Source organism: Clupea harengus, chromosome 5 (assembly GCF_900700415.2).
Source record: "Clupea harengus chromosome 5, Ch_v2.0.2, whole genome shotgun sequence".
Taxonomy (NCBI): domain Eukaryota; kingdom Metazoa; phylum Chordata; class Actinopteri; order Clupeiformes; family Clupeidae; genus Clupea; species Clupea harengus.
Window position 1 is genome coordinate 26,523,354 of NC_045156.1, and position 12,431 is coordinate 26,535,784.

The 12,431-nt window shown below is 39.9% G+C and overlaps 2 protein-coding genes across 2 annotated transcripts; one reads left to right on the forward strand and one right to left on the reverse strand.

The window, feature by feature from the left end:
- Window positions 1–4,223: 4,223 nt before the first annotated feature.
- On the reverse strand, window positions 4,224–7,270 carry LOC105889176 (H-2 class II histocompatibility antigen, A-R alpha chain-like). Its single transcript, XM_031568320.2, has 3 exons — window positions 7,024–7,270; window positions 6,525–6,806; window positions 4,224–4,874 (listed from the first exon to the last, which is right to left on the reverse strand). The coding sequence occupies exons 1-3, from the start codon at window positions 7,268–7,270 to the stop codon at window positions 4,666–4,668; spliced, it is 738 nt and encodes a 245-aa protein (XP_031424180.2). The 3' UTR covers window positions 4,224–4,665.
- A 2,047-nt stretch (window positions 7,271–9,317) lies between these two features.
- LOC122132926 (rano class II histocompatibility antigen, A beta chain-like) lies at window positions 9,318–12,431 on the forward strand. Its single transcript, XM_042707888.1, has 5 exons — window positions 9,318–9,557; window positions 9,697–9,969; window positions 11,284–11,565; window positions 12,026–12,139; window positions 12,341–12,431. Exons 1-5 carry the CDS (start codon window positions 9,494–9,496, stop codon window positions 12,379–12,381), a joined length of 774 nt encoding a protein of 257 aa, XP_042563822.1. The 5' UTR covers window positions 9,318–9,493; the 3' UTR covers window positions 12,382–12,431.

Here is a 12,431-nt window from a genome sequence, read left to right on the forward strand (position 1 = left end):
GACCAAAATTATAGATGCTCAAAATGGGGCATTACAGTATCATGTAAACAATTCTGTATAAATCATTCTGTATGAAGCATTTATAGGGATCTGCAACATTAGTCATGTCCTGGCTATATATTTAAACTTATTCATATACACCTTAATGAATAAGAGTATCCATTTTGTATTTCTACATGTGCATGTGCTAGTATGATGCATATGTCAAGGTGCACCTGTGCACATCTACATCAAAGTTTTGCCAGGAAGATAATTAACCATCCCACTGACACATCAGTGACTTTTGTCATAAAATACACACCAATCGTCAATACAACATTCAGTGAATGACAAAATCCTCTTTCAACAAAACACTGATGTCTATAAAGGGTGCCACGCTTGATGCCATGAAAGTGATGGTGTGGGCCTAGGAAATGTATTGTGTGTACAAACTCACCTTTGCTTACAAAGTGAGATTATTTCATCCTAAAAAGCTTGATTTTTTGTTCTCAACAAGAAGGGTCTAGGACATAAGTGTTAAGTGATCTAGGCCTGGTAGTCCTCTAGCAACATACAAAACCATGGGTACATGCATTACCATCATTATCTAACTGCACATACTTTCTTTTCTGAGAAAATCATCCACAGTCTCTTCTCATGTTGCCATAGTTATGTGTTTATTCATCTCCTTACGTGATCTCCTTGTTAAATCATTTGTCAAAATGCAGTAACAATGCATACATACAGTAGACTTTTTAAACTCCATTTGATGCTTTAAGAAAGGAACAAACAAACAGACATTTGCAACCTTCTTGGGATAATATGTTTTCATAAAAAAGTCATGCAACAAATTATAAATGGTGCCCTCTTTAATAAATACAATTAATTCAAACAGGGAAGACAGTGACCTCCTCACACAACAGGGGTCATTTCATGTGATACAGAGCAGGGTATGTGTGGTGAAGAGAACCCAGATGAAACACTCTGTAGACTCCTCTTGATCAGATGCTTTTAGTGCTAAGAAAAGTATTTACATAAAGTATACAACTATGTTACTTTGAATGTGGTTAACCAGTAATAGGACAACTCAGATAAGATTGCCTCCTACTACAGCGCCATCTTCTGGCTGTAATATGTAGTCCAACTTTGTATAACTACTTAGCGTTCTGTTTTAACCATAAGTAGGACAACTCAGATAAGATTGCCTCCTTCTACAGCGCCATCTTCTGGCTGTAATAGGTAGTCCAACTTTGTATAACTACTTAGCGTTCTGTTTTAATGAAAAGATGATGCACATGGAGAGCGTCTTGCTCTTGATACTGATATGTATGAGCTCATCATTAGCTCAACTGAAAACTCTGTACTTGTCCATGGACTATTGCAATGTCAGAAGCAAAACACTGAGCACCATTTGAGGAATGACATTACTATAATTAATAATGTAATTTCATGACATGCACACAGACCTAAGACCCAGAGCAGACCGATGCCTCATTTGGGTGTGTCTGATCAAAAAGGTAGGCATTGCATGGAAATTGTTCTGAGAAAGGCTAATTCCTTTTTTTTTTAATGTTATCTGCATCTTGTGTCCCTTTTCCATTGGCACGTTTTGCCGTGCTGTGCTATGCTGCTGTGCTATGCTATGCTGCTGTGCTATGCTGTGCTAATTTGCATTTCCATTGGTTAAGGTTATGTAATGTATTGATCCAAGTACCTGGGATTCTGTGGGGGAACTCCCTTGTATTGCTTCAAGTTTTGCTACAAAGATGTGTTAAAGAAGATTCTTTTTCAACCGGTTCTCATTTTATAAAATCTGTTTATTTCCGTTTACTTTTGGGTCCACGTCTGGCACTCTATGCATTTACATTTACATTTACATTTAGTCATTTAGCAGACGCTTTTGTCCAAAGCGACGTACAAGGGAGAGAATATTCAAGCTACGAGCAATAGAACCTGGTGTAACAATAAATAAATACTACTTTACATTAGAAATATAACAAAATGAAATAAAAAGAAAGAAAGAGTGCAGAAGTGTAACTGCTGTAATTGCAAGTTACGCACTAGTCGAAGTGCCAGTTAGGAATGGCAATGGGAAACTTAACTTTCTATGCACATCCATCGTCACGAAAAAGCATCTCTCATAGCCCTTATTAACCAACAGCATCTCTCATAGCCCTTATCAACCAACAGCATCTCTCATAGCCCTTATCAACCAACAGCATCTCTCATAGAGCTTATCAACCAACAGCATCTCTCATAGCCCTTATCAACCAACAGCATCTCTCATAGCTGTTATCAACCAACAGGGAGCTTGTTCATGGACCAGTTCCATTCAGCATTCTTTTAACTTTGGTGCCATCTAGCGAACCAGCTAGCATTTCCACGAGTGAAACCGCTGTAATGAAGGATGCTTCAGCAAAGTGAATGTAACAGGTGTCTGACTGAGAGCCCATAAACAGATAAGATTCCTGTAAAAACAGGAGAAAGTCTTCGCTCTGCAGACTGAGGAAATAATGAAAGTCTTAACGAGAGTCCATGGTCCAGCTGCAAACCAACCTTTCAGGTTCCGAGCCCAAATGCTCTGAACGGTTCTGTTTTTTGTGCACAAAGCAGAACTGAACCCGTTCCCTGCTGGTGGAAAAGGGGTATCAGAGCACTGTCAGCTCTGACTGAGACAGACTGAAACTACTATGAAGCACAGACTTGAAGTTGATAGCCAGTATCAACAATGGTCTCCCCCTTCTCTTCCCTAAGATTGAAACTAGTGAAAAAGACAACACAAAACAGGAAAATAGCAATGGGAAACTTAACTTTAAAAAGGAAACTTTGATTTAATTCTTTAAGTTGAAGTAAGTACACTTTGATTTACACAGATATCACTTCGATTGCTCTCATTGATCTGGTAGTCTTCCCTTAATCTTTGTACAATATTTCTTGTGTGGCATTTAGTGGTGAAGTTGCTGAATTGCAAGTAGCTGAATACCCTTCCCTTCACAAGCGTGTGCGAGTATCTACATCGACCCACTCCCTATGTAGACACGAAGGGCTCGTTCTAAGCTAACGAAGGCACAACAATTCATAGTTACAGGTAGTTATGCACTAATGAAAACATAATTATTCTACTGCTAGACATCACTAAAAACTACACACTGTACCTTTTAAAGCAGGCTAAAAAGTAATCATGTACATCATGATTAACTGACCATCAACACTAAACACATGCATAACATAATCAAAAGTAATTACTACTGATTACAATTATTTATTATGTGTTTGTAGAGAGGATAAACAATGCAGAGTTTTTACCTGCATTGTACATCAGATTCTTTGAACTCATCACAACTAAACGCATACAAAATCCCCCAAATCAATAAAACTGGGCTACAGACAGCGTATATTGTATCGTGAAGGAGGGCCTTTATGGATCTCGGGTACAGCATACGGCCCGTGCTGCGACTGTCTCCAGCCAGTTAGGCACTGTTGTGTACCCTGCCATCCAAAACTCAAATCTGCATGCATCATACCAGCCAACCGTAACTAAAAATAACAAAATAAATAATATTCCCATACACCTAGCCAGGCAGCCTCTCTCTCTCTCCCTCTCCATTTATATCACATTGCTAATGCCTATATTAATACTGATAAAATGGCCATATTGCCTACTGTTAATTGACTTCCTAAAAGTATCTCCTTATCTGTTTCCCAAATTGATGTCTACTAACAAAAAATGTTCTCTCTCCCTTATAGCATGATCCAATTGCTGATGGATGTGGAAACATTGCTCCTCACCACCACTCATCTACGCATATGGACAGCCAAACTCTACCCACTCATTCTGTCTTTTCTTTCTCTCCTAGTCTAGACTATCTTCGCTATGGGACGCTGCTGAAGTCTCTCCACCCGATCTACCTGTAGAAACCCTCGGCCCACTGCACCCACCGCCACTGCACTGCCGTACACTTACTCTACCCCATACCCTATGCTAGCATTTATATGCAATATATATTATTGCCGCCACCGACATGTTTTTCTGTTCCTACTCTCTTTACCCCTGTAACAGTAACCCTATGAGCACAGTGTATACCCACTAAGCTGTTTTTGTATGTATCATGTATATACCACCTGATGTCTGTATATACTAAATATATGTACATCTACCAAATGCACGCTGTGTACAACACTTGATTGTTTTCCTTCCCCTTCTGCCACACAATCCCCCCCCCCCCCCCTTCCTATCTCGTTTTGGCGCTATATAAATACAATTGAATTGAATGAGTATACTCACAGTTTACTCATGAGACATCGACATAGTATATTTATTTATTTACTCACTTACTTATTTAGAATTTGGAATTTCTCAGTTTTCCTACTGTGTATATATATCTGTACCTGTATATATACATGAACAGCATGAAGAACCCCTGACATATTCCAGCTAGGAAAAACTTCAACTGCAGTTGTTGGAAGTACATCTCAGGAGGGCTTTGATTAATGAGGAATTATGCCTGAAAGGAGAAAAATAAAAAACATCAGCACATATCATATCATATATATTAAGCTTAGGGTCATTGGCATCCTTTGGTCCGATCACTCTAGCCCTGGGTATTTTTATTCATTTTTTTACAATAAAAAATTCCAAGGTCGGAGTTCCTCTGTGTGTGAGTTTATTTAAAGCAGGGGTCAGTGTTAAGCATACCAGGTTGAACAAAACACATTTCTGGTTGAATTTATACAACAACAAAGAAATGAACTGTCATGTGATGTCTGTTCTGTTCTCATACCTGCACTCTCTTTTCCCTTGACAAAGAAGAACGTTCCGGTAGCCACTCCCAGCAGTCCCAGAGTCAGACCCACTCCACAGAACACTGAGGGACTGGACTCTGGCACCTCAACATCTGAGGAAGACACAGATGCGCACACGCGCACACACACACACACACACACACACACACATACACACACACACACAAACACACACACACACACACACACACACACACACACACACACACTTCAACATCTGAGGAAGACACAGATGCACACACAAATCAGTATGTAAAACGTTGGAGCTAAGACTGGCTGGCTTGAGTTGTAAATGCTGGGAAATATCAAACTGAGGCTTTAACGTATCGACCGAGCGCTATCGATTGCGAGGTTGATACGCCAAAGCTGAAGTTTGATATAGTCAGTAGCTTAATATAATAAGTTGTTTATTATATGGCATGTATCGCTCCTTTCATTTTGTAAATGAAAAGAAATGGTAATTGTAAATAGAAAACATGTCGTTTTGTTGAGCTCTCAAGTCGTTTCACACCACAATGTGTTTCAGGTGTTGCGTAGCAACCAATTACTTGCTAACTTCAAGTTACAATGATCAATAGAAAACGGACAGCACGGCTCAGCTAAAATGGCAGTAAAGTAACAGTAAAGTAACAACACAAATGATTCAAACTATAGTTTCTAGTCTTCATCATCACTTTCAATAACAAATCTTCGCTTCTTCTGAATTTCCTAATGGCTGTTGATGTTTTCATTTTTGTCTGGATAGTAAAACTCAGACTGATCGCTTTCGCTCATTTTGAAAATGTTGTCGGAGGGCAATACGGATCCGTATTGACCGGTGAGGAGGGCAATACGCAGCTGGCATGACTACGCATTAGCCAATCAGAACGCTCGTACTGTTGTTGCCATATAATAAATAAACGTATCATATAATGATATAATGACTGTGACGATGTGATCGTCACTACGGATAAATATGCTCTCTGGCTGCCATGCCATTGAGCCGGGCTCTTTGGTGTGGCGGTCAGAGAGCATGTTTGGCTGTAGAGCCTGTAGACCTGGGTTCGAGTCCGGGTAGGGTGACCCTGCTCTCCCTTCGCTACAAATGGTGTCAGAAGTGGGATGCCCTGCTGTGAGGTCATTGGAAGCGCACCCGTGAACATTGTGTGAGGGACCCCATGGTTGGGTGAAGCACTTGTGTGTGTGGGGTGCTCTGGATGGGAGAAGCATGATTGGTGTATGCGTGAGGGATGTCTGTGTACGTGAAGCGCATGGGTGCGCTTCCCGAAGGTGAGGGCAGTGTGACGATGTGATCGTCACTACGGATAAATATGCTCTCTGGCTGCCATGCCATTGAGCTGGGCTCTTTGGTGTGACGGTCAGAGAGCATGTTTGGCACCCTGTAGACCTGGGTTCGAGTCCGGGTAGAGTGACCCTGCTCTCCCTTCGCTACAATGACAATTGGTGTATCTTGGGTATACCACATCATCTAGTGTTTAAGGCATGTCACAGTAGTGATGTATCTCTTGTATATCTGTCTCTTATGTTACATGATGATGGCTCTGCCACGATATGTTTGTGATGGTTACACCAGTTTTCAAGACAAGTGTTAGCAATACTTGATTACTTGTTGTCCAGGATAATTTGTTTAAGCACTATTAGGACTGAGAGGCTCATAACTGATTGCAAAGCCTTGTGTTGTATATAATATATCCAGGTTAATGGGGAATGCGTCACACAGTTTATTTGCTGTAGCATCTCACCCCAGTATCTTGTCAAGGGACCCTCCAGTGCCGAGTGCTCCACAGTGCAGGTGTACATGTCCCCCTCCTGAGGGGTGAACTTCAGGATGGAGAACTGGTTGAAGGAACCGTCGTTGTTTATGTGGACCTGGCTTGAGCTCACTCCCTGTGTCACGTTGTTGTTGTTCCTGGTCCACTTCACCGTGAGTCGAGGAGGGTAGAACCCAGTGACGTAGCTGATGAGGGTGTTCTCAGAACCCAAACGCACCTCGTTACGGACATACATGACACTAACCGGGGGCTCTGCCATTTAACATACAGTATATTTTTTTACTTTATTCTTAAAAAATAACACAATTTAACATTCATAACTTTGGCTTTGTTAAAAAAGAATTCAAAAATAAATACAATATCAATCAGCATAAGAAACATGTTAAAAGTTAATGGTACTCACTACAGTGTTATAGTGCAAACTTTTCAATTAAAAGTAAAAAGTATTTTTTTAAAAGCTGCATTTTACCTTTTGCCTCTGGAGGATAACCAAGTTGTCCTGCAATATCTTCCATGTCATCCTGAAATTCTTTCATTTCATTGTAAGCGTATGCATTTAACGTGTCCCAGGAGACGTGGTCTACAAAGTTTGGTAATGTGCTGACTACTGTCTTGTTCTCAAAGTCCACATACAGTAGCTGATTCCCATCATGATTTGCTGGAAAATATTCCTGGTTATTGTCACAGTATATGTCGTTGATGGAATCTTGATACATAACTGGAGCACAAAAGAGAAACACAGTGTATACATTATGTGTGTGCAGGCAGGCTATAGAGCTATAGTTCATGGCATTCCCTTTAACTGCCGCTTTCAGGTTTTTGTTGTTTTTGCATGACGAAATACAATAGGCCTTGTTAGGCCTCAGTTCAAAAGGCCTACTGGGTCACTATTTGTACATCATTCTCAGCATGTGATTGATGGTCCACGGCGACCTTTCAGTCTTTGGTAATGGTTTGTCACTTTTGCAGTTATGTCTAAATGTGCATCTGCTACTCAAAGGCACATATGCATTGTAATCTCGCTGAGGCATTTGCCTCAGATACCTTCTTTCACTTGCATGAGTATGGGCATGGATGTAGACCTCTCTCACACACACACACGTTATCCAAATCTCCCAAATTTCCTGCAATTCCGTGTTTTCCTTCACAGGCACTTACCCTGCTACAGACGTGGACAAAATTGTTGGTACCCTAACGCTAAAGGAAGAAAAAGCCACAACGGTCACTGAAATAACTTGAAAACTGACCAAAGTAATAATAAATAAAAATGTACTGAAAGTTAACTAATGAAAATCAGACATTGCTTTTGAATTGTGGTCCAACAGAATAATAATTAAAAAAAAAAAGAATCAAACTGGCCTGGACAAAAATGATGGTACCCCTAGAAAAGATTGAAAATAATTTGAATATAGGGACATGTTAAACTAAGGTGTGTCCTTTAATTAGCATTACAGGTGTCCTCAAACTTGTAATCAGTCAGTCTGCCTTTTTAAAGGGTGAAAAGTAGTCACTGTGGTGTTTGGTATCATGATGTGTACCACACTGAACATGGACCACAGAAAGCTAAGGACAGGGTTGTTTCAGGAGATTAGAAAGAACATTATAGACAAGCATGTTAAAGGTAAAGGCTATAAGACCATCTCCAAGCAGCTTGATATTCCTGTGACTACAGTTGCACATATTATTCAGAAGTGTAAGGTCCAGGGGACTGTAGCCAACCTCCCTGGATGTGGCCGCAAGAGGAAAATTGATGACAAATTGAAAAGACTGATAATACTAATGGTAACCAAAGAGCCCAGAACAACTTCCAACGAGATTAGAGGTGAACTCCAAGGTCAAGGTACATCAGTGTCAGATCGCACCATACGTCGCTGTTTGAGCCAAAGTCGACCGAGGAGGACACCACTGTTGGTTGAAAGCCATATATTATCATATAAAAGCGAGACTGGAATTTGCCAAAAATGCATATTGACAAGCCACAGGGCTTCTGGGAGAATGTCCTTTGGACAGATGAGACAAAACTGGAGCTTGTCAGTTTCAAGTTATTTCAGTGAGTGGGTTTTTCTTTCTTTAACGGAAGGGTACCAACAATTTTGTCCACGTCTGTATTGGCACCCTGCAGTTTAAACCGTTCCCAATGATCTTTTCATGACTGGATAGGGTCTGCTATTCCATGATTGTGGGAATAGGTTATTGTAAAAACTGTTTATTGTTAAATTATAATTACTTATTATACGGCTCCTCAGAATGTTCCAAAAAGTTCCGTTGATTTAAAAATTTGAAAATAAATGTTTTTTCTTAGCGAAAAATAAATCCCTTCAGGACGAAACAACTGTTTGTCGCGCTTTTTATTTATTTTTCGATAATGACCGCCGGACTACACATTGCCTCAGCAATGTCAACAATTACTGTTAGGGTAATGTTTTAAAGGTCTCACTACTTACTTACATTGACTTCCTGTGCATTGGACACATGTAATCAAAAGCCAGATGATGGCAAGCTTCATATTTCAAATGTGCTGATATACCAATGTGTGCTGCTGCCGTATGTACTCTGACTACAGGAAACGAGAAATATTTTCCACCTCTTTAAATAAGTTATGGCTGAACAGAAATATCCAATAGGAAGGCCAGGTTCATTAACAGTCATACGATCCAGAGGCATGTCTAAGGACATCAGGATGGATTTGAGTATATTTTATGAATTGTATTTGATTTTATGAATTTGTAAAAGACACTATATTTTCTAGTGCTGCCTTGTCTTTGTTCATTAACTGCAGACAGCCCTTGTGATTGTTACATTGCTCTGCTGCTTAACTTATTTGGTACAGCAATTTGCCTGAAAATATATGACACTGTACCTTCTTAATTTCTTGATTGGTCCGTTGCACTGAGTGATAACGACCTTCACACACGGCTTTCTCCTAACTGAGGGAGACCATGTCCAGGTCAAGAATGAGTTGTGCTTGTCTCCTGCCATTAGTATATCTTCTCCTTGGAGTAGGTAAGTGAAAACTTGTACATATCATACATAAACAGAAAGAAAGAGTAATTAAAGAGTAGTTACGCAGTTAACAGAAGTCCCAGCTTAGGACATATTTTAAACTATTCATTATATCCTAATATTTTTTATTTCTTTTTAGACGGATATTGCCAGTACAGATGGATGCGATGCTACTCAAACTCGATGAGTTTGGCAGACATGGTGTTTGTAGAGTCGTACTTTTATAATAAATTGGAATTTTTAGTATTTAACAGCACCGTTGGTAGGTATGTCGGCTATTCAGATTATGGCAAGGCTCTAGCACGTGAAAAGAATGAAGATGAACACCTTCTGCCTTATGAGCGGGGCTCTGTGGACAGACTCTGCAAAGTCAATGCTCTTGTCTACAAAAGCCATGGAATGGACAAAAAAAGTGAGTCTAAAAAATGTATTTGTCTTCTTCCAGTTTCTTACACACATGATGTTTACATGTGACACGGTTTCTGAAACCTCTGCAAAAGCTAATTCTCTGCCACACACTCAGTTTTCAACACTTTTTGCAAAAACATAATCCCCAATTGAAGACACAACATTCAGAGAGGGATCATCTGAGTGCCTTTTCAAGGCACTGCCCTTTAAAATGCCCTCTGTATACGCATACAGAGTGTGCCAGTGTGAAAGGAGGGTGTTGGTTGCAATGTTGATGTGTTGCATTCTCGCACCATTGCACACTGTCTTGTTTTATGCAAGGAGTAAATTTACAAATGATTCATTTAGTTGTATATGTCTTACATTCAGCAAAGGGCATATTGTACATTGTCACACTGATGTAAAAGGTGCATTTACTCTGTGCAACACTTTGGCAAATAGGATTTTGGAATAAAGTTGAACTAAGTACTGTATGTGTGTGTTTGCTGTTACTGTTGCTACAAACACCATAAGCCAAACAAAGATAGTATTTTAGATGTATCATAGTAGTGTGTAGTTAGTAGTTGAAAAAGTGTAACCACATGAATAGCTGTGTCTGCCATTTGACACAAACATTTGATTTTGAAAAGGGAACATGGTGTAGAATATAGTGTAGAAAAAAGTAGAATATAGTGAACATAGTAAAAGGGAACAGTCAGAGGTGAGCATCAAGTTAAGGGAAGTTTACTGAAGGAATGGTCTGGAAGGTCAAGCAAGCGTGAAGAAAAAAACATCCCAATATATCCTGAATGGTAATACCGACCTTGTTCACTGCTTAGTCTTGAGATGCAAGTGCTGATTTTAGTTTCTTGACTAAGCCAGCTCTGTAGGTTGTGTGTTCCTGAGAATTTTTTTGATTGTTAGTGTAGTTAATAAATAAATCATTAAATAATACATATACATTAGTATTACCATTTAGGATATATTGGGATGTTTTTTCTTCACGCTTGCTTGACCTTCCAGACCATTCCTTCAGTAAACTTCCCTTAACTTGATGCTCACCTCTGACTGTTTGTCTCTGCACATGTGTTCATGCTTGTTCTGAGGCACAGAGGGTTCAGCCTCTCACTTGGAGAACAGAGTCCAATTCCCATCTGATAGAATATGCGTTTTCAGAAAACACGTGTAAGCAGAAACTGTCATATGTGTGAAAGTCTGAATTCCTCTTTACATGTTGAAAGCTTTGCTGATTGATGTAAATTGATGATGAAGCACAGATATCTTCCAATGCAGGAAATTATAGAAAATCATCACACTGAAAAAAAATGTACTTTTACAGTTGAGCCCAGCGTGAATCTGAATTTGGTGAGGCCAGTCAGTAGCAATCAACTCGCCATGCTGATGTGCAGTGCCTACAACTTCTACCCACGAATGATCCGTGTGACCTGGTACAGAGACGGCCAGAAGGTGACCAGTGATGTCTCAGCCACGGAGGAGCTGGCGGATGGAGACTGGTACTACCAGATCCACTCCCACCTGGAGTTCACCCCCAAAGCTGGAGAGAAGATCTCCTGTGTGGTGGAGCACGCCAGCTTCAAGGAGCCCAGGGAGTTTGTCTGGGGTGAGTTCCAAATCAGTTGTCATCATTTCTTCTTTTTTTAGGTATTACAGCAAAAAATTAACAACACATGTAACACTGTTTTGTATGTACATGTATAAATGTATAGTGCATGAAATAATAAAGAAACCATTCTTAATTTTCAACATGATTTTGCAAAGTATTAACAAACACAATTCCCATTCTAAGACACGTAGTTCTTGTTAGTGCTTGAATAGATGTGCTTGCCATATGATGCAAACATTTGATTTTGAAATATATGAGGTGTTTAGGATTTTGTGGATGCTGTTTTGTGATTTCTGTGTTTAGTTTTGAAATTAATCCAATAGCCAGATGTATCATCAGTGTATACCCATTTCAATCGTGCTGACTACTTCTCTCTGCTTATCATCTAATGTTTAAGCTGTATCTGAAATCCTTCTCTTCAGCATTACAACTGTGTGTCTCCCCTATATACTGTCAGACTCCTCCATGCCCAAGGCTGAGAGGAATAAGATCGCCATTGGGGCTGCTGGCCTGCTGCTGGGACTGGTGGTCTGTGCTGCTGGACTGCTCTACTACAGGAAGACATCAAGAGGTTAGCAGTTGAGAGTTAGAACAAACATGACACATTGGATTACTTTAGCATTACAGTAATATGGAAAATGTATGAGTTTGTTACAGTGTTTCATTATTAACACGTCCCAGACAAACAAACAAAAAAAAACACAGCATGAACCACAGTACACAGAGAAATAATGAGAAGGAAAGGTTTCTAAATATATGTTCTCCTGCACAGGGTGGATATTGGCTCGTCCTAGATCAACCCTTACTTATTGACGGCATAATTCATGTTCCTCCTCATCCTCCGGTGCTTCCTTCATTGGCGC